We start from the raw sequence: 23,667 nt of genomic DNA, 5'->3' as shown, positions 1-23,667 counted from the left end.
ATCCCATCAGCCAGTACTTCAGAGATTTCCCAGATCAAAAGTGGATTTTTTTGTATGTAGAGATACACTATTGGCTTTCAATCAAAACCTATTGAAATCTCTTGCGTCCTCTAATCACAGCCTCCTAAATGTGGAGGCCCCATGCGCAAATCTTACCTGACGTTTTAACTTGTAATTCCTCAGACTCAAGGATAGGCCGTGGGGAGACTTCCGGAGGCACAGGCACAGATAAGGTCAGCTGTGGCAATTCAGCATGTGCACTTCCAAGGTCTGACTGAGCCAAGGGTCCTTCCAGAAATGGAGCCTCCCTCTCAAGAACAGGAGGCTCTTCTTTGGCTGACATCAAAGAATTCTCGTCTACATGCTTGTTCTGAGCACTGGACCGACATCGGGCTAGAAGGCTTTCCTCTTCACAGCGGGAACTTACCTAAAAGCAAATTATAAATACAGAATCCAAAGGCCACCAGGTGTTGCAACTTGAGTGTCAAAAAGAATAATGCCATTAATTGAGATACACTGAATCTATGAAAATTCCTAAATCCATAATGATAATCCATAAAAAAAGAAAGGAAAAATAAAGTTTCTCGAATTTGTCACCAATTAAAGCATGTAATAATGAACTCCAATGTTAAAAATGGGTAACTAATGAGATAAATACAGGCAGTTGTTTTGCCTTTCCAGTATTTCAGGACAATGAAAAAAAAGGCACTGTCTGCATTTAAAGAGATTTAAGATATAACAATCAGATATAATGAGTGGTCCTAAAATGGATTTTAGTTTAGATGAACTAAAGGTAAAGATTGGGGGACAATTTGGGAAATTTGAATATGAACTGATATCCGATAAATTCATCCTATTAGATTTGATAGTGTTAAGTTATTTATGCAAGAAAATATTCTACTTTTTTAAGAGACATGTATTAAAGTATTTAGGCATAGAAAATAAAATTGTCATTAATTCATTTTTAAATATTTCAATGCATAAAAACGGAATTAAAAATAATAATATTGGCTCATTGACTATAACAAAGATACAACACTAATGCAGAATGTTAATAGGGAAAACTGTATGTGAGAATGGGGGGGACTGGGTACACTGTACTTTCTGCATTTTTCTGTAAACCTACAACGCTCTAATAAAAAGGAAAAAAAATTTAATGATGCAAAAAAGGTATCATAACATGTTTTAAAAATTAGGATCATACTACATATTTTACTGTATACCCTGTTTTTCATTTATCTTTATACCATGGCAATATTCCTAAATCATTACTCTTTGAAAACAAAGAGTACGCACACAGTACTCTGACTCATTCACATATTTCATAAATAACTACTATATGTTAGGTACTGTGCTAAGAGCTCAGGATAAAAAAACTGAAAAAGCAAGATGTTAATTAAGGAAATTATTGTCTCATGAAGCCAAAATATTATATTGAAAGCAAAACTGCAGTATCCTAAAAGGACCAATGAAAGTTTATTGACATGTTGGAACATACCTTGTGTACCTGCTCCTGCACTTTCTTTTGTTTCTTCTTAGGAGCAAATATCTGATCATATTCTTCTGTATATTCTAGCAACCACTTGCTTGGCTTCCTAAGGCGTTTCTTCTCTGACCGCACAACTAAATGAAGAAAAGCAAGTTCAGTGCCAAGTAATAAGCTAGAGGAAAACCCAGTTTTCATGCAACATACCCATACTCCCAAAAGTATAAAGCCACCTTGCAAAAAACTCTGGCTTAAGCTTCAAGAGACTCAAAACTGATTTGCTATGGTTTCTCATGTGCAAAAGTTGGGCGGGACAGGTGTTACTCCACATGCAGGTGTGCAGGCACAGCTCATCCTATCTTATGGAAAAGTTAAATAGAAACTAGAGTCCTACAGTGACTGATACCAGTACCAATAAAGCTAACATAAACCTAACGTTAAAAATCAAAGTCAGGCAACATGATAAAATATACCATGGGTTATTTAAAATAACATATCCCTGAATCATGCAGAGTGCTAGAAAAACACTAATAGAATATTTACCTAATGAGTACTACCCACATGAATTTCAAAGGCACTTTACAAACCCTTCATCAGTTTAATACTACGCAGTTGTGGAGTAAGTTTCACATTAGAAAATTAAGGAATATAACTACACAAAATTTTAAAAAAAAATTAATTACATACACCATTAACTCAATGACAAAAGAAATGAAATGCCACATATGCCAAAGACAGGTGAATAAGATAAAAATACATATATACGTATATTTTGGCACTTGTTCTTTTTTATGGTTAAAATACCAAAGTATCATTTCTCTTGTAATAATGGTGAAACAAATATTTATTATAATTTCATTATAAAACTTTGCACCCACTTTAATGCACTTTACATGCTATTGTCATTTCTCTAAACAGCAAGCTTTTTGAGATCAGAGGCTAATGCCTACAGAAAGCAATATCAAACTTACTCAAGTGCTAAGAGTAGGCAGTCCACAATATGACCTCAGAACAATTTGTTCCTACCTCAGCTGAATGTGACAATATTGACATCCTCTCAAAAGGAAGACAAAAGTAAAGACAACATAGAAAAAGTAACAGGCACTGCAAGCTTCACAAAGGTTCTCACTCCTTTGAAACATATGGAAACAAGACATAAAAGCTTCATTAAGACAAGAGGGAACATGCACGTCTTTCTACTCATTCTAATTGCTATAATTTCATACTAGCAATACACCTTTTAGTTTAATTATTAAAAGTTAATGTTAGAGGCAAGTGGCTGTGGCTCAATCGATTGGGCTCCTGTCTACCATATGGGAGGCCCTGGGTTCGCGTCCTAGGGCCTCCTTGTGAAGACAAGCTGGCCCGCTGAAAGCTGGTACAGCAAGATGTCACAACAAAGGGAGACAAGCAGACACAAAAGAACACACAGCGAATGGACACAGAGAGCAGACAGCAAGCAAGCCACCAGGGCGGGGGGGATAAATAAATAAATAATAATAATAAATTTTTTTTTTTTTTTAGTTAATGTTAGAGACTGAAAATTTTCAAACTCTATTATACCTACAGTGCTCCTAGTTAAAATTATGGGTCTAGTTAAAACCTCCCACAATAGGAAATTTTCCTCACTGTTCTGTATTAGTGAGTAAACATAAATACCCATGGAGGAGGGGGAGGGGAGTTCCCAAATAATTATTTCAAAAGATACTGAAATAAATAAGCAATTATTTACAATGATCCCTCTAAATAATAATGCCTGAAAAATCTCTTTAGAAAAGAAATAAGCAAAAACAAATCTTGAATTAAAAATATGCATCTGAGTGGTTATGCAGGGCTGAGGAATGACAGAGGGTTTGAGAGGTGCCTGCTAAGGAGTGAAGATTTTCTTTTTGGAGTAATCAAATCGTTCTAAAATTTTTTGTGGTGATGAATGTGCAACACCGTGATTACACTAAAAGTCTTGATTATACATTTTGGAAAGCTCATATGGTATATCTCAATAAACTGCTAAAAATAAATTTTAAAATGTGCAAGAACAGTCAAAAATAGTAGCTACGTACAGCAGGGGAAACACAGAGAGATTGAGAGGTAATTAATTTTTTGTTCATGTGTTTTTTTAATATTACTGAAATAATGAAAATGCTCTAATAATGAAGTGATGAAAGCACAACTATGTGATTATACCAAATACCAGATTGTATACTTTCAATGAACTGTACCCTTCATTAATACGTATCAATAAAATTGGTTTAAAAAAAATTTTCTAGATAAAAAAATATGCATCTGTACCTATGATGGTTAATGGTAATTATTTTACGTGCCAAGGCAAAAAGATTATGCCTTTAGTATATTCCTTTTAGACATGTCATCTAAGTTCTCAAACATCAATGACCTTTTTAACAGAAATAAGACCAAGAAATGTTAAATGTAACTATGGACTATTCACCCATTAACATTTATGAATATGAACCCTCCCTTCCACCTGACAGGTAGGTAATGGTACCCCCACTTTACAAATAACATAACTGAAGCCCAAAGAGGATAGTGACTTGCCCAAGTCCATTCAAGTTACTCAATTAAGTGGCAAGGCCATGATTCAAATCAAAATCTGTCAAGACTCCAAATCCCAGGGGTTCTTTTGACTAAAACAGGCCCCTATGTCCTTCATCCCCTCCATCACTACCACCAGCACTATGAATGGATATCAACCTGGACCAGTTATATTCTCTCCTTTGTTGTCCTCTGAGTAGGCTCCATGGATAAGCCTTTTTCCCTACCTTGTTGAAGCTGCCATCTCCCACATTACCTTTGGGATTTCCCACTCAGAGAATAACTTCTCAAACTAGGCTTTAGTCCTCTGGCTCTTTACTTCCCACAAGGAAACCAGCAGACAGAATAACAGATTGGAAGTTAAAAATGAGAAATTCTCAGGGAAGCGGACTTTGCCCAATGATTAGGGCGTCCGTCTACCACATGGGAGGTCCGTGGTTCAAACCCCGGGCCTCCTTGACCCATGTGGAGCTGGCCCATGCGCAGTGCTGATGTGCGCAAGGAGTGCCGTGCCACGCAGGGGTGTCCCCCGCATAGGAGAGCCCCACACGCAAGGAGTGCACCCCGAAAGGAGAGCTGCCCCGTGCGGAAAAAGTGCAGCCCACCCAGGAATGGCGCTGCATACACAGAGAGCTGACACAGCAAGATGACGCCACCAAAAGAGACACAGATTCCCAAGTGCTGCTGACAAGAATGCAAGTGGACACACACAGCGAATGGAAAGAAGAACACACAGCGAATGGACACAGAGAGCAGAAAATGGGTGGGAGGGGGATAAATAAATCTTTAAAAAAAAAGAGGAATTCTGTATCTGACAAACCCATTAGGTTCTTACACATTACTCCCCACAAAAATTACAGAGAACCGCCCCTCAAAATTTTAGGATTTGGCGAGCTACAGCCAGGCCTGTTTTATTGGAATGCAGCCATGCCTATTCATTTATTTATGGTCTAAAGTTACTTTTGCACTACAAAGACAGTGATGAGGAGTTGCAAGACCTTATGACTCACAAAGGAAAAGTATCTCAAAGGCTCTTTGAGATTAAATAAATATTTTTTTTAAAAGACAAAACAAACAAACAAACAATAACAAAACCAAGTCATACTACCACAAGGTTTCATGGCAAATACACAACCAGTTTGTAGCACAGAGCCAGGACCTATTCAAAACTATGAAGTTTCAAGGTCAATACTGCATCAGGGAAAATGGAGATAACTTGCTCTACAGCAAGAGTCAGTAATAAGTTTATACTTTAAAGAGTGTATATATACCAGCTAAAATAATGTAATAGTCAAAAAGCAGAAACAACTCAAATGCCCAATCACATGATGAATGTATAAATTAAATGTTGTATATCTATACACGGAAAAACTATTCATCAATACAAAAGAACAATAATAATAATAATTTAAAAGCTACAATATGGATAAACCTTAAAGGCATTATGCTACATGAAAAAGGTAAAATACAAAAGATCACATACTGTATGATTCCATTGATATGACATGCCCAGAAAAGGCAAATCTGTAGAGACAAGAGTAGATTAGTGATTGCCTAGAGCTGGGGGTAGGAATAGGTCTTAACTGGGCTGGAGGTTTCTTGCTGGGGTGGTAGAAATGCTCAAAATCTGGCTTATGGTGATGGGTACATTTACTAAAAATCATTGACTTGTAAAATTAAAACATGTGAATTTTGTTACATAATTACACCTTGAATAAAGCTGTTAAAAAATAAAAAGAAAGGTCCTTTTTCATTAAGGTTGAATTATATAGTTTTCCCTTTACACCAAAATGGTGAATTGTAGCAACCCGCCTCCTCTCATGCTGATTATCAGCTCCTGTTCATACCTCTATTTCTAGTTCTGGAACCTGAGCGTAAAACAAAACAACCAACCAACCACACACATAAATCCAAATAACTATTCCTAATAATGGCAAGCTAAATTATTCAGTCCAAACCTCTATTGAAAACTAAGAAAACCGGATAAAATGTTTTAAAAATCTCCTTAAAAGAATCAAAGCACTGAGAAGATGAAACTGAAGGAAAGTAATAACCTAGAGAAATAAATAAGGCAATGAAGCAGATTGTGTCCTGAGAGCTTTTTAGTGATTCTGTTAATGTGAAGGAGGCAGAAGGAAACTAAATTAGGACCCCAAGGACTCTATGCTGAGTGTAACAGCGAAACAAAATTAAACTCATCCCCAATATCATGATTTCTACCTCCAGGAGACCACAGGGAAGTTGCCTTGGTACAAAGTGGAAGGTGAGACGCACCAGGGAGAACAAGTCCTTATGAAGCTGTGGTTACACAGGCAGGCGCTCATGTACATTTGCAGCCTTAGGGACAAAGAAAATGTCAAGCCCCCAGGCAACTGACATAAGCGATTTCTAATATTCTTTGAAGGAAGGAACTTTCATCCAGGGCCCCATATAATAGTGTAAGACCTTGTAACAATATCAAGGAATACCCACATTAATTTGTGAAAAACATCTAAATACAGTAAATACAACCAAGCATAAAAGAAAACAAGACACCAGGGTTGAAAACCAGTAGCTACTTCCCAAATACAAGACTCTCTCAAATCTTTATTCAAATATCCCCACTACAACCAGGCCAACATTATCACCTTATTTCAAACCAGAACCTTCTAGCATTCCCCATCTCCTTAATGTTGCTTTATTTTTCTCCAAAACAGCATTTATCACCTTATCTACTAATGGCTGCTAAAGTCAGAAGTAAAAGCCAGATATATGTGCCTTATGATGAAAAGACACAAGATCGATTCTGTGCCTCTCTTTACTCCTGAAAAATTGGAAGAACAGGCATCCAAGTCGGTGCAGTCCGTATATCTGCATAACATTTATAGATGACCCACTGCATGACCAGTTTTCAGAAAACTAATAACTGATCAAAATATTTCAGATAACTGGATCATTGGCAGCGGTCCTGTTTCTGACTGGAATGTGGGCTGGTCACCAGATCCAAGAGCTGTAGGCTGCCTATAAATATCATGACATTAAAATAGCCAATAATGCAAGGCAGTTTACCATAGAAGACTTTGCCATATTTGATTATATAATTCGTATGGATGAAAGCAATCCGAGAGATTTGAATGGAAAGGTAATCAAGTTAAAAACTGCAAAGCTAAAATGAACTACACGGGAGTTATGAGTCACAAAAACAACTCATTACTGATGATTCCTAATATGGGAATGACTGATTTTGAGACTGTGTACCAGCAGGGTGTTAGATACCAAGCATTTTTGGGAAAGTCACAGTAAACTGCATCCCTTCACCACTGAAGGACAACAATGATTAACATCTTTATACTGTGATGTTCTAGGTTTTTCAATCAATCTGTGTTTAAGTGTTAATGATTCATACCTCAAGGCTACAACTGCTTTTCAACTGACCTACTATTTTTTAACTCTTGCTTTTTTTTTGAGGGGGAACCTGGATTTCTTATCATAAACAATAATTGTAGGGGTAGCAGATGTAGCTGAAGTGGTTGAGAGCATGCCACCCGTATAAGATGTCCTGGGTTTGATCCCTGATACCACCTAAAATCAAACAAATGAAAAAAACAACTCTCATTGGGGAGCAGAGGTAGCTCAGTGGATGAGCACCTATTTCCCATGTACGAAGTCCTAGGTTAAAACCACAGTATCTCCTTTAAAAAAAAAAAAAAAAAAAAAAAAATGAGGTATGTGGCATTCAATGTTGTGTTTGGCAGAAGAATTAATAAAAATCTTTGATTCAGAAAGTTTATGGGGTACATTAAATGTTATCTTGCTCCTATGACAAAACTAGTGGAACAAACTAATAGTAGAACAATGTTCTGCATGCGTTTTATAACACAGTAATTTCTTTCCTGTGTTTAAACTTAAGGTACTAATCCAGTGACAGGCAGCATTCTAATATGCTTAAGTATGATCCTGATAAATAATGAAATAAAACATCACCTTAAGGCCCAAATCAATACCTGAGTCTACTGTGATTTTTTTTTTTAAAAGATTTATTTATTTATTTAATTTCCCCCCCCTCCCCTGGTTGTCTGTTCTTGGTGTCTATTTGCTGCGTCTTGTTTCTTTGTCCGCTTCTGTTGTCGTCAGCGGCACGGGAAGTGTGGGCAGCGCCATTCCTGGGCAGGCTGTACTTTCTTTTCACGCTGGGTGGCTTTCCTCACGGGCGCACTCCTTGCGCGTGGGGCTCCCCCACGCGGGGGACACCCTTGCGTAGCATGGCACTCCTTGCGCGCATCAGCACTGCGCATGGCCAGCTCCACACGGGTCAAGGAGGCCCGGGGTTTGAACCGCGGACCTCCCATATGGTAGACGGACGCCCTAACCACTGGGCCAAAGTCCGTTTCCCTACTGTGATTTTTAAACCATCTATCTCCTCAGTAAGTTGATATGGATAACTTGATGGAAAAATGTCCTCTATTCAACTGTAACACTTCTCATCCTTTTACCTCAGGGCATTTTATTGAATTACATATCCACAGTCACAGTTCACAATCGTGACTGGAAATTATTCTAATTCACACATACCTATAGCGCATACTTGTACGTTAACCCAGGGCCTCCTGACCCGTGTGGTGAGCTGGCCCACGCGCAGCGCTAATGCGCACAAGAAGTGCCTCCATGTAGGGGAGCCCCATGTACAAGGAATGCACCCCGTAAGGAGAGCCACTCCTCGCGAAAAAAGTGCAGCCTGCCCAGGAGTGGCGCCGCACACACGGAGAGCGGCCACAGCAAGATGACGCACCAAAGAGAGAAAGATTCCAGGTGCCACTGACAAGAATACAGGTGGATGTAGAAGAACACGCGGCGAACCACTGGAGGAGGCGGGGAAGGGAAGAGAAAAAATAAAAATAAAAAATAAAAAAAATAAAAATTTTTTAAAAAGGTCTTAAAAACAGGATAGGAAAGAGAGAATGATTTATGGAATTAATCTTTAGCATCTTTAGTTATTCTTGATTTTTGTGCTCATCTAGTTTATTTTATAAGGAAGTCAGCTTTTTAACTCCCATTTGGACCACTTTGCCTCTGAAAATTTAATTATATCCAGAAAGAACACTGAATGCTGTTTTATCTTATCCTATGCTCAAGCTCACCTTGACGAATGGATCAGTTTTTATACATATATATAATCCAAATGTCAAATATATACAGGTTTAGATGAGGAAAAAAGCGGGAGAAAGATAATTCTATTATGCTGAACTCCTTAAATAATATGTCAGGTGTTCTTTTATCAAGTTTTCTTTATAGGAGAATGCGACAGTTTAAAGTACTTCTGTGAATTTCAGAAGATTATGTTTTTGAACTGATCTTACTCCTAGGGATGTGAGGCCCTTTGACTGGACTGCATCAGTGAGATGTGACCCAGGCTGGGTCTCCACCCTCCTGCCGGAGTCTTATATAAACTGAGAATTCAAAGGAGAAACAGAGAGAAAGACAGTCAGCATTTTGACCCTGCCATCTGAGAAGATGGCCTGCAGTCACAAAAAAGAAGCCCCGAGTTACTGACAGAGGTCCAGGAGGCTGGAGGGCACATATGCTCTAAATCAGCAAAGCACAGAGGCCTGGAAAGAAAGCCCCGAGAGGCTAGGTCCACAGAGTGGCTCAAAGCTAGAGAGAGCCCTGCCATATGTTTGACCATCCACAGCTAAGCACCGAGAGAAAGCAGGCTAGAGAGAAAGTGCCTGGAGGAAAAGGCAGAGACCCAGAGAGAGCCGCCATTTTGCTGTGGCATGTGGCAGGAGCCCAGGATCTAACCAGCAAATGACCTTCGGTGAGAAAGCATCTCTGATGATGCCTTGATCTGGACATTTTGGAAGCCTTGAAACTGGATACTTTCACCCTAATAAATTACCTTTATAAAAGCCAACCCATTTTGGATATTAAGCACCAGCAGTCTTAGAAAACTAAAACAGAGAATGTAAGAAATTTCTATATACTTTGAGATAACTATAATCTCAAATTCAGCTGGATATATATCAGACAAGATTGTTTTCAAAATAAACTGGGGGGAACAGATGTGGCTCAAGCAGTTGAGCACCTGCTTCCCACATGGGAGGTCCTGGGTTCAGTTCCCAGTGCCACCTAAAAAAACAACAAGCAAAACAAATGAAAAAATCAATGCAAGGGAGCCAAAAGGGCTCAGTGGTTCAACACCGGGTTCCCACATACAAGGTCCCAAGGTTCAATCCCCCACCAGGTTCAATCCCCCACCCCTGGTACCTTAAAAAAATAAACACACAAACAAGCTCATTAGTATAATACCACCAAAAAAAAGACAAACAGGGTAGAAAAATAATACCAAAAAAAAAAAGACACAAGACCAGCTATGAAGTAGTCTTTGAGGAAGGGCAGTTAGGGGAAATAAAACCTGAATCTAATCAAGCTTCAGATCCATTAATCAATTTATGGAATTACTGAGATCAGAGGAACATGTTAAGCAATGTCTCTGGAATACAATCAGCAAGATGTAAACTATGGGAAATCTACAGGACAAATCCTGTAGGCAAATAAATAAATAAAGTACAAGCAAAATTTTTGCTTTGTATTTAATACTGCATGTTCAGTGTTTAAAGGATATTCTAAAAATTAAAATATGAGTTCTTAATGTATCAAAGTCCAAAGTTAATCAATATTGTACCATCCGCCAAACAATAAAATGTTGAACATTTAATTTTATAAATAATTACATAAGGTAGTATTACTATTATTTTTTTTCATTGTTCATTTTAGATTTACCTACATAATACTTTCTTTGTTCTTCATTCCTATTTCAAAATGATTTATTACAGAAAATTTCCAATAGTGAATCCCCATGTACCCATCACCCACATTCATTTCTTTTTCTTTTCCATTTTTTTTTAAAATGAGGTATCAGAGCAGAGTGGGTGTAGCGCAGTGACTTAACAACTGCTTTTTAAATGTAAGAAGTTCTGGGTTCAATCCCCAGGACCAAGTTAAAAAAAATAATCTGTTGACTGATAAATGAGGTACCAGTGATTGAACCCAGGACTTCATGTGTGAGAAGCACATACTCAACCACTGAGCTACACCCACTCTACCATCACACACATTCAAAAATTATAAACTCATGGCCAATACTACATCACCTATAATGCCACTCTCTGCCCTCTTTCCATGTTTTTGATTGTGGAAATTTTTGAAACAACTCCCAGACAGTATACCATTTCATCACCATATGTTTTGATTATATATATTTAATATAAATATATTTAATACAAATTATATTATTTATATACATATTATATATATAAAAAGATAATGACTTAACATAGCACAATACCACAGTCACATAAAACATTATTTACTCAGTTAAAAAATGTTCCTTACAACACTATTTCTCCCAGTTATTCCACCTACACTTATAAATTTGACATAACTGTGAAAACTAGAAAATTACATTGTGAATTCCAAATAACAAAGGTAAAATTACCCTTCTAAAACACAGCTTCATTTACATTAATGGACAGCCAATATTTTATACTTGGGCTCAAAACTATACATACGGCCCCTTTACAGAAATTCATACTTTACTCCAGATTAAAAATAATAATTTATAGATTCTGGGAAACAGACGTGGCTCAAGTGAATATCTGCTTCCCAATACAAGGTCATGGTTCAATTCCCGGGCCCAGTACCTCAAAAAAAAATTTTGTAATTAAAAAATTCTAGCGGTGGCTCAGATGTTTCACAGGTTAAAAAAGTCATATGTAGTGATATCATCAAAAGGGGACATAAAACATTCCCTGGAAAAGTTTTCCCTCAGAATCAGTTAATAAAAGGACAAATCCTTCTTACTTAGAACTTTGGAAGATGACAGAGACTGGAAAAGTACTCCACAAATGCTGAATCAAAGAAAAACCAGGGCAAGAATTAGATGAAGAAGAGCTGAGAAAAGATGAACAAACACAGGCTATTCTAAGGGTCTAGAGTAAGTAGGAACAAGCATCAAAGAAAAGCCTTTACACAAAGACAATTAAGAAGAAAACCCTAGAATCTAACCATTAGAGTTAACTCATCAAAATAATTAGATGTTCAGACATAAGCAAAAAATTACAAGCCATATTAAGGTACGGGAAGATATGGCTCAGTCAAGGGAACAAATTAAAACTTCAGAAGAGACGGGGGACTTGGCCCAGTGGTTAGGGCGTCCATCTACCACATGGGAGGTCCGCGGTTCAAACCCAAGGCCTCCTTGACCCGTGTGGAGCTGGCCCATGCGCAGTGCTGATGTGCGCAAGGAGTGCCGTGCCACTCTGGGGTGTCCCCCGTGTAGGGGAGCCCCACGCACAAGGAGTGCGCCCCGTAAGGAGAGCTGCCCAGCGTGAAAGAAAGTACAGCCTGCCCAGGAATGGTGCCGCACACGCAGAGAGCAGACACGACAAGACGACGCAACAAAAAGAAACACAGATTCCCATGCCGCTGACAACAGAAGCGGACAAAGACGACGCAGCAAACAGACACAGAGAACAGACAACCAGGGTGGGAGGGGGGAGGGGAGAGAAATAAATAAATCTTTAAAAAAAAAAAAACTTCAGAAGAGATGCAGGATTTGGAACTGTCAAAGAAGTCCAAACAAATCTCCTAAATCAATTCAAGGAGGTAAAGGAAAATATAAAGAGCTAAAGGATATTAAGAAGACATGTGATCATAAGGAAGTATCTGAAAGTATAAAAAGAAACATAACAGAAATTATGGGGATGAAAGGCACAATAATAGATACTAAAAATAAAGTAGATTCACATAACAGCAGAAGAGAATCAGTGAACTAGCAGACAGGACAAGCAACCTCATACGTGAGAAGAGTAAAGAACAGAAAAAATTGAGCAGTATCTCAGGGATTTGAGTGAGAGGAAAAAGCACACAAACAAAGACATCATAAGAGTCCAAGAAGAAGATGAGAAGGGAAAAGAGGCAAAAAGAGTATTTGAGGAAACAATGGCCCAAAATTTCCCAACTCTTGGTAAAGATGAAAGGGACAAATCCCTAAAACTGCATAAACCTACACTGACTCTACAACTAAGACAAGAAGTCAACAACCCAATCACAAGCAAAGAGATTGAACTCATCATCAAAAATCTTCCAAGAAAGAAAACTTTTGAACTACATGGCTTCACAGGTGAATTCTACCAAACATTTTAAGAAGAACTAATCCTAATCCTGTTTAAACTCTTGCAGACAACTGAAAAGGAGGGAAAATTACCCAACACATTTATGAAGCCAATATCACTCCAATACCAAAGGCAGATAAATAAACTACAAGAAAATTACAGACCAATCTCTCTCATGAACACAGATGTAATAATTCTCAACAAAATCCTTGCAAATCAATTCCAACAGCATATGAAAATAATTATACATCACGATCAATGGATTTTACTCTTGGTAGGCAAAAGTAGTTCAACACAAGAATATCAATTAACATAATACACCACATTAGCAAACAGAAGGGGGAAAAATGATCATCTTGATTTACGCAGAAAAGGCATTTTACAAATTCCACCATCCTTTTTTGATGAAAACACTTGAAAAGATAGGTATAGAAGAAAAGTTCCTCAACAAAATAAAGTACATATATGAAAATCCCACAGCCAACATGGTATTCAGTGGGTAGAGTTGATGTTTTCTTCTAAGATCAGGAACGAAACAAAGATGCCCACTGTCACCACTGCTATCCAACATTGTGCTAAAAGTTCTAGTAAGAGCAAATAGGCAAGAAAAGGCATGCAAATTGAAAAAGAGGGAGTAAAACTCTTTGAAAATGACAAGATGCTACATTTAGAAAATACAAAAATATCTACAGCAAAGTAACTTGAGCTAATAAATAAGTTCAGCAAAGTGACAGGATATAAGATTAACATGCAAAATTCAGTAGCCTTTCTACACAATAGTACTGTGCAAGGCTGAGGAGGAAATCAAGAAAAAAATTCCATTTACAATAGCAACCAAAAGACTCAAATACCTAAGAATTAATTTAACCAGGAATATTAAGGGTCTTTATTCAGAAAACTACAAACACTGCTAAAAGAAATCAAAGAAGACCCAAACAAATGGAAGGACATTCCATGTTCATGGATTGGAAGACTCAACATTATGAAGATGTCAATTCTACCAAAATTGATTTACAGATTCAATGCAATATAATCAAAATTCCAACAGCTAACTTTACAGAAAAAGAAAAGTCAACTACCAAATTTATTTGGAAGACAAAGGATACCAAATAGCAAAAAAAAAAAAAATCCTGAAAAAGAAGTGAAGTCAAAAAACACAAGCTACCTTATCCTGAAGTATATTATAAAGCTGGAGTGGTCAAAACAGCATGATCTTGGCATAAAGATAGACATACTGAATGGAATCGAATTCAGAGTTCAGAAATACACCCTCACTTAAATGGTCAACTGATTTTTCAATACGCCTACCAAGTCCACTTTTCTGGGACAGAATAGTCTCTTTAATAAGCAGTGCTAGGGGAACTGGATATATATAACCAAAAGACTGACAGAAGACCCCTATCTCACCCCTTATACAAAACTCAACTCAAAATGGATCAAACACCTAAACAAAAGTGAGGACCACAAAACTCCTAGAAGATAACATAGGCAAACATCTACAAGACCTTGTAGGTGAGGGTCTCTTACACTCAAAGTTCAAGCAACAAAAGAAAAAAAAATAAATGGGACCACGTTAAAACTTAAACACTTCTAAACTGTAGGAAAATATGTTCAAGATCTGGTGGTAGATGGTAGATTCCTAAAGGAGATAAGAGAAGGACTAAGGGGACTACTGATGTTTAATGCATGCATAGGTTTTAATTAGCTTTACTGTAAAGGTATGGAAATGTATAGAATGGATGATGGATGGTAACACACAGTGAGTACCAGCTAGTTTATAAATGGGGATATGACTGAAAATGGTAGTCTAGTTATATAAATGTCAATTGACAGAATGCTAGAGAATAATCTAGGAACTGGATAGCGCAATAAACCAAGAGGTGGATGAGAATTGTGGTTGATGGTACAGATGCAAGAGGGTCTTTTGTTAGCTAGAACAAATGTATATCACTACTGCAGGATGTTGGGAATGTGGAGAAGCAAGGGAAAAATACAGCTGGAGTGATCTATGGACTGTGGTTAGTAGTAATAATATAATATTCTTGCATCTATGTGAAAGATGCACTGTGTTGATAAAGAGGCAGTATGGAAAATGTGAGCCAAATGTATACTATGGGCATGGTAACAATCAGTTGATATTATTTTATCTGTAGCAAATGGCACACCACATTGTGGTGTGTTGTTGGAGGGATGTTGTTTGGGAATTCCGCACATGTGCATGACTATTTTATAAGTTTACGACTTCTGTCATAAAAAAAATATTTGAAAAATAATAATAGGGTGGGTTGGGGGAAAAACACACCAAATGTAGAGAAGGACTATGATTAGTAGTAAGATTTTGACAGTGTTCTTTCATAGTTTGTAACAAATGTCTCATGACAATGCAAGATATTGGTGGAGGGTTGATGTATGGGACCCCTGTATGATATTATGCATGTCTGCTTCTAAGTTCACAACTTTTACTATACACTTGTTTATGTATATACATATATAAATGATATAAAGATAATAATAGGATTGGTTAGGGGAAAAATACTTTGTTTAGTAGTAATATTTTGACAATGCTATTTAATTATTAGTTAAAAAGGTTTAAAAACAATGCAGGTTATTGGTGGTAAGGTGAGATGTTATATATGTTTGTTTGATGTTATATATGTTCGTTTTGTAAGTTCACAACTATTGTACACTTACCGTTTATATATGTTTATGTATGAGTGATATATCTCAGTAAATAAATAAAAAAAAATTAAACACGTCTATCCCTCAAAGGACTTTGTGAAGAGGGTAAAAGGCAGTCTACTATGGAAGTGGATTTGGCTCAACTGATAGAGCATCTGCCTATCACATGGGAGGTCCAAGGTTCAAACCCAGGGCCTCCTGACCCATGTAGTGAAGCTGGCCCATGCACAATGCTGATGTGCGCAAGGAGTGCCGAGCCACACAGGGCTGTCCCCAGCATAGGGGAGCCCCACACGCAAGGAGTGCACCCCGTAAGGAGAGCCACTCCTTGCAAAAAAAAGCGCATCCTCACCAGGTGTGGCGCCACACACAGAGAGCTGACACAGCAAGACGACGCAACAAAAAGAGATACAGAGTCACAGTGCCACTGACAAGAATGCAAGCGGACACTGAAGAACACACACAGCAAATGGACACAGAAAGCAGACAACAAAGTAAGGGGAGAGAAATAAAAAATAAATCTTGAAGGAAAAAAAAAAATGCAGCCTACTCAAAGGGAGAAAATATTTGGTAATATTTGAAAAGGGTCCAATATTCATGATATATCAAGAGCTCCTACAACTCAATAAAAAAATAAATGACCCAATTGAAAAATGGGCAAAAGACCTGAAGAGACATTTCACTATAGAAGAAATAAAAATGGCAAAAAATCATGAAAAGATGCTCAGCATCACCAGGTTTTAGGGAAGTCAAAGCTACAATGTACAAATCAAAGCTACAATGAGACATCACTTCACACTATAATGGCCACTATTTAAAAAACAGAAAACTACAAATGATGGATATATGGAGATATAGGAACATATATAGGAGATATAGGAACTGCAGGTGGAATGTAGAATGGTACCGCCACAATCTGGCGATTCCTAAGGAAGTTAGATATAGATCTACCATGTGACCTGGCAATATCACTACTAGGTGTATATATATATATATATATATATATACCCAGAAGAAATGAAAGCAGCAACACAGACATTTGCACACCTATGATGTTCACAACAACATTATTCACAAATGCCAAAAGATGCAAACAACCCAGGGGTCCATCAACTGATAAATGGATAAACAAACTACGGGTATATACACTATGGAATATTATTCAATTGTAAGAAGAAATGAAGTTGTGATGCATATGACAACATGGATGAACCTGGAGGACATTATGTTGAGTGAAGCAAGCCAGGCACAAATGATAAATACTGTACGACTTCATTATTATGAACTAAATATAATGAGCAAACTCATGGAGTAAACAGCTAAAATATAAGTCACCAGAGAAAAAGAATGTGATTAGAGAATGGAAAGTTGAGGTTTAATCTGTGGAGAATTTGTAAAAAGTTGTTCATAAACAAATACAAATGATGAAAGCATATTACAGGATTTGTAATTAGTAGTGCTAATATGTGGGTCTGTTTCTGTTTTGTTTTGTTTTTTGAATAATGAAAATGCTCTAATATTGACTGAAGTGATGAATGCACAACTTTGTGGTTACACCCAATGCCACTGATTGTACACTTTATATAATACAAGGTATCTGTGGTGGGGTTATATATGGAAGACTTGTATGATGATGTATATGTTTGACTGAGCAATGAAAGAAAGCATGGATAAATGAGACCTCCTCAAACTTAAAACACTTTTGTACTTCAAAGGACTTCATCAAGAAGATGAAAAGGCAGCCCACTCAATGGGGGAAAATATTTGGAAACCACATATCCAATAAGGGTCTGATTTCCAGTCCAAATGAAGAGATCATAAACTTAACCATAAAAGAGCAAGCAATCCAGTTAAAAATGGGCAAAGGACTTGAATAAACATTTCTCTAAAGAAGATCTAGGGAAGCGGACGTGACTCAACTGATAAGAGCATCCGCCTACCATATGGTGGGTCCAGGGTTTGATCCCCAGGCCTCCTGACCCGTGTGGTGAGCTGGCCCATGCACAGTGCTGCCGCACACAAGGAGTGCCCTGCCACACAGGGGTGTCCCCACCTAGAGGTGCCCCACACACAATGAGTGAGCCCCAAAAGGAGAGCCACTCACGTGAAAAAAGCGCAGTCTACCCAGGAGTGGCGCCATATACGCGGAAAGCTGACACAGCAAGATGATGCAACAAAAAAGAGACACAGTTTCCCAGTGCCGCCTGATAAGGCAAGCGGATGCAGAAGAACACACAGAGAATGGACACAGAGAGCAGATGGGGGGGGGGGGGGTGGAATAAATAAAATCTTAAAAAAAATAAAGATCTATACACTGCCAAAGAGTACATGGAAAGCCTTAGACATTTCTTGAGAGGAAATAACAAATAGTCAAAAAGCACATGAAAAAATGTTCAATATCACTAGCTATTAAGGAAATGCAAATCAAAACTACAATGAAAATTTTTAAAAATTAAAAAAAAACAACAATGAGATATCATTTCACACTGCATAGAATGGCCATTAAAACAGAAAACAGTTAAGTGCTGGAGAGGATGTGGAGAAACAGGAACACTCTTTCACTGTTGGTGGAAATGTAAAATGGTGGAGCCTCTGTGCAAGACAGGAAGCTAAATATCGAACTGCCATATGATCCAGCAATTCCTCTACAAGGAATATATCCAGAAGACCTGAAAACTGTGACGCGAATGGGCATTTGCACACTTTATGTTCATAATGGTGTTTTTCACAATTGTCAAAAGATGGAAACAACCGAAGTATCCATCAACTGATGAATGGATAAACAAAATGTAGTCTATGCACACAATGGAATACTACACTGCTGTTAAGAAGAAATGAAATTGGAAAGCTCACTTGGCTCAATGGACAGAGTGTCCACCTACTACATGGGAGGTCCGTGGTTCAAACCCAGGACCTCCTTGACCCGTGTGGAGCTGGCCCACACACAGTACTGATGCATGCAAGGAGTGCCGTGCCACGCAGGGGTGTCCCCGCGTAGGGGAGCCCCACGTGCAAGGAGTGTGCCCCATAAGGAGAGCTGCCCAGCGCAAAAGAAAGTACAGCCTGACCAGACGTGGCGCCGCACACACGGAGAGCTGATGCAAGATGACTCAACAGAAAGAGACACAGATTCCCGGGCCACTGACAAGAATAGAAGTGGACACAGAAGAACACACAGCAAATGGACACAGAGAGCAAACAAATGGGGGAGAGGAGAGAAATAAAAAAATAAATCTTAAAAAAAAAAAAAAAGAAATGAAATTGGGACACATATGATAACACAGATGATCTTTTAAGACATTATGTTAAGTGAAATAAGCCAGATATAAGACGTCAAATAGTGCGTGATCTTACTAATACAAACTAAGTATGGACATTGAACCTATGGAATTAAAACCTAGAGTTATAGGTAATTAGGGGATAGGAAGAGGACTGAGAAGGGGTACTAATGCTTAATGTATGTAGAAGTTTTAATTAATTTGACTGTCAAAATGTAGAAATAGATAAGGAGTTGATAGTAACATATTATAGTGAGTAGAACTAACGTAGCCGGTCTGTAAGTGGGTTTCTGACTGTAATGGGTAGTCTAGGGATGTAAATGTCAATTGAAAGAAAGCTAGAGAATAATCTGGGACTGAATAACATAGTGAACCCACAGCTGGAGGAGAATTGTGGTTAACACAAATACAGAAGTCCTTCTATGGACTAGAACAAATATACATCACTAATACAAGGTGGTAAGAACATGGAGAAGCACAGGAAAAATACAATTAATGTAACCTATGGACTGTAATATCCTTGCATCAATTACAAAGATGTACTGTGTTAATAATAATAGGGGGGTATGGAAAAAATATACCAAATATGCTATAGAATACAGACCACAGTTAATGGCACTATTCCAATGTTATTACCTCATAATCTGTAACAAATATTCCACAACAATGTAGTGTATTGGTGGAGGGATGTTGTATGGGAATTCCACACATGTTCATAATTGTTTTGTTACATTCACAACTTCTCTAATAAAAATATATTTTAAAAAAGAAAGAAAAGAAATGAAGTACTAATACAAGCTACAACCTGGATGAACCTTGAAAAAAAGAGTATGCTAGGAAAAGAAGCCAGTTACAAAAGATCATATATTATATAACCACATTTATATGAAATATACAGAATAGGCAAATCTGTAAGACTGGGTTTAAATGTAGACTAATAAGGATACAGCGTTCCTGATTGGGGTGATAAAAATGTTCTAAAATTGACCATGTCAGTGGCTGCATAACTCTGATTCTACTAAAAACTGAATTTTAAATTCAGTGCTGAATTTTATGGTATATGAGAAGTAAATCTCAATAAACTGTTAAGAAAAAAAAATCTCTGGTAAACTCTGGCAAGTCTTATTTTGTTTACAGATACTCAGTTTTATCCTCAGTAACGACACTGTGATCTATAATACCTTGAAAGATTTCTGCTGTTTTCCTTCTGCTAAGTCAGTATACCCTGGTATGTCTGGCATTTTTTCTATTTGCAATCCTCATTCCAGAAGGGGTTAAGATACATAAGACCCTCCAATAAGTACTCTATCTAGTTCTTTCTTTTACTTTTTCTTTTTCTTTCTCAAAAAACATGTCACTTTTGTCCACCTAACAGGTAAACCTTCCTTAAGTTGTGGTCAAAGGAAACCTAAAACCTAACTACCAAAGAAGTTTGTTTGCCTTCCGTAGACTAACAACTGAATTTAAATCTCTCAAGCAGTGGATCCAAGTTACAGCACAGGCTCAGAGCCTCTCTATTACCTGCAGTAACAGAAATTTTAAAAAGGAAATGAGCCAAAGCAAAAATGTTCTTGAGATTTTCTAAATAAAAATAAAATGGAAAAAAAAAAAAGCATTTTGGTAAAACTTAGTATCTGAGAATATATGGCTACCTGATCCTCAAAAATTCAGACCCTTCTACATAAAGCCCTTCATTTCAAGTGATGATCCTTCCATCCCAAGGGCAACATTATCATCATGTTCCTTAATCCCTTTCTATCACAGACAGCCTTACCTGGTTCCGGGAGCTCGGACTGGGGAGTCAAATTGGGAATTCCTGGCTCCTTTTCCATCTCCTCAATGCTGGCATTGGATTTATCACAAACATTCAACCGTGGCCCAACTGAATCTAAGCAGCCAGTACGATTTGGATCTGTCACCGCATCTTCTAGTACATTTGTTGAAGTTGGAGGTCTATGCTCAGGGAACTCATCCCCCTTCTGCACAGGGTCACCAGGAAGCAAGACCCCAAAGGCACCCTCAGAGTTTTCTTTCTCTCTAAATCTGTTAGTGCGCTTACGAGGTTTAGTGCGCCTTTGGTTTAAACGCTGCCACCGCTTTTTAGGCACCACTTGATTTACACTATTAGGTTCATCATTCTCACTATTCATTTCAGAGGCCAGCTCTGGGCCTTTTCTGTCTTCAAAAGAGGAGCCTTTTTCAGGAATGTTAGCAGGGTCAGACTGTTTGACCTTGCTATCAACATGACCATCAGAAAAATGGGCACAGTCTTCACTTGTTAAATGGCCTATTAATGGAAGGGGTTCTTCTTTCCCAGGCTCTTCTCCCACATCCCTCGAAGAGCCACTCATTGTACCTCCACTTTCTCTGTCAGCCTGCAGTGCAGCCTCAGGAGTCAATTCTGGAAGCTGGTTCAGTTTTCTTTTGCGCTCTGTTTTTAAGGCTTTACGATTCACTGTGCTCTTCCCCATCTGGGCTGAAAAGCCATCTAGCAATTTGGCTGATGGTTTTGATCGCCCACAGTTGCGTCTAGCAACACAGTTTGAACGACTTTTGCCAGTAGCACTGAGGTCTCTTCTGTCTGACACCAAGCCAGGTAAGGAGGCAGATGACTCCCCAGATGGTACAGAGTCACCCCCACTAGGGATAGGATGGGCTGAGTCTTGAGTACCATCTACATTTTTTTCTGAATTTTGGACAGAGCCTCCTGAAACCAAGATCTTAGAAGCCCCTATAGAATTACTGGTGGAACAGTCCCCAAGACCAGGACTCCGATAGGAGACCAAGTTTTGAGCAGTCATCAATCGTTGCTCCTTGGTCTTACTATCGTGCATATCTTTCAACATCATTAACAAGGTGCTAAATTTGTAGTCTGGTTCAATAGGTATATGATTCTGACCAGAGGCAGAAGTAAAAAGTAATGGTTTTGATGGCTTTGATGTTCCAGAGTCACTGACATCCTCACTTAAGGATCTATAAGAGAGTTCTTTCAACTCTGACAGAACATGTTTTACCACTGCTGTTTCTATGTCACTTGAATCCCTAGTTTTCTCATGCATGTTGCTCAGTAGTTTAAGCCCATCCACTTTCCCACTTTTGGAAATGCTGGCCAAAGGAGAGCCTTTGATATCAGAAGAGCAGCATTTCAAACTGCAGTCCTCACTTGTAATTGGGGCTTCTACTACAACTGGATTTTCTTTATGTTTGCACTTTATACTTCGTATCTTGGACTGTTTGCTTTTTGAATGTAACAGTGCTTGATTCGTTGTCCCACACTTTATTAATGAGTTCTCACTACAAATGTTTGATGACATGCTTGATGGCATAGTGAACTGTGGAGAGAGACCATCGTTTCTAAAATCCAATGGGGGTCTGCGAACAACGGTGGACACCTTAAGATCAGAGAGGCTAACCTGAGATGTCTCAGTTCCAGGCTCTGCTGTCTTAGTACAATCTAATAAGTGGTCTGTATGTGAGTTAGTAATGAAGGTCTTCTGCTTTGCTTTTACCCTAGTGTTTGTTGCAGGATACCTAGAATACTTGATCTTTTCGTTTTTCTGCATGGATAACATGTTCTCTGTTCTATCAAAAGCATCCGTAATTTCAAGGACACTATTGTCAGACTCTGAGCTGTGATCTATATGATCCAGATCACTGCTTCCATCATCGGAAGTGGTGCAGATACTGATGGAATCACTTCGCTTTTCATCATCGCCTGCTCCAATATAGCAGAGCTGTACCTTTGAACTGCAAACCAGACCTCGTTGGGGTTTCTTCTTCTCCCCAGAACTTTTAGATATCAAGGCACTCTCAGGCAAGCCCAATAAAGAGTCACAACTTGAAGTCTCAAATTCTTTCTTTGCAGAGTTTTTTCCACAAGAAGAATACAAAAAACTTCCTGGAGTAGTGTTGGACCCTGTGAGGCTGTTTGCTATTCTGGAAAGTTCACTAGAGGCCTGCTTTTCAGATACATCCCCAGAAATAAAGTTTATGCCAAGGTTCTCCGGAATCTTTCCCCTCCGTTCTTCCTTATGTGTTTCAAACTGAATGTGGCCTTTTTTCACACTAGTCCTTTTTGGATGATCAGAGCTCTTTCTGACTCGAGACTTAGCACAAGGCTTTTCCTTCTCATCTGCAGAATGTTCAGAGTCAAAAGCCAGAGATTTCAAACAACCATTAAGTAACAGATCATGTTCTGATTCAGGATCATTGGTACAGTCCTCAAATGGTATATCCTCCTCACTGTCCAACTTGATTGAACTTCTGACACATTTTCGGTTCTTTGACCCTTTGGGAACATCATATTGTTCAGCAAGACCAACACTGGCTTCCCATTTACTCAAAATTTTCTGAGGAACCTTAAATTTAAAGGAGAAAAAGAGTATCACTTATCAAAGAAATGGGAGGGGGAAAAGGGAGATGGTCAGTAAGCATCTCTCAAATAAGGGCACTTTTCCAAACCTTGTTGTGCTTCTTCAAGGCCTCTTAATGAAACTGGCCTGGTGGTTAGCACCAACAGTTT

At 38.3% G+C, this 23,667-nt stretch overlaps 1 protein-coding gene across 8 annotated transcripts in view; it reads right to left on the bottom strand.

The window, feature by feature from the left end:
- Positions 1–23,667, bottom strand: part of NSD1 (nuclear receptor binding SET domain protein 1) — a 181,036-nt gene that overhangs the window by 59,493 nt on the left and 97,876 nt on the right. For all 8 annotated transcript variants that reach the window (XM_058282812.2, XM_058282785.1, XM_058282806.2 and 5 more), the window contains 3 exons: positions 20,920–23,503; positions 1,499–1,623; positions 157–427 (listed from right to left, as the gene is read on the bottom strand). In XM_058282812.2, coding sequence (XP_058138795.1) covers positions 157–427; positions 1,499–1,623; positions 20,920–23,503 — 2,980 coding nt within the window. The remainder of the gene's footprint in view (positions 1–156; positions 428–1,498; positions 1,624–20,919; positions 23,504–23,667) is intronic.

The sequence above is a fragment of the Dasypus novemcinctus genome, chromosome 2 (assembly GCF_030445035.2).
Source record: "Dasypus novemcinctus isolate mDasNov1 chromosome 2, mDasNov1.1.hap2, whole genome shotgun sequence".
Taxonomy (NCBI): domain Eukaryota; kingdom Metazoa; phylum Chordata; class Mammalia; order Cingulata; family Dasypodidae; genus Dasypus; species Dasypus novemcinctus.
Note: the sequence above shows the minus strand (reverse complement) of the source record. Positions and strands in the feature narration are given on the sequence as shown.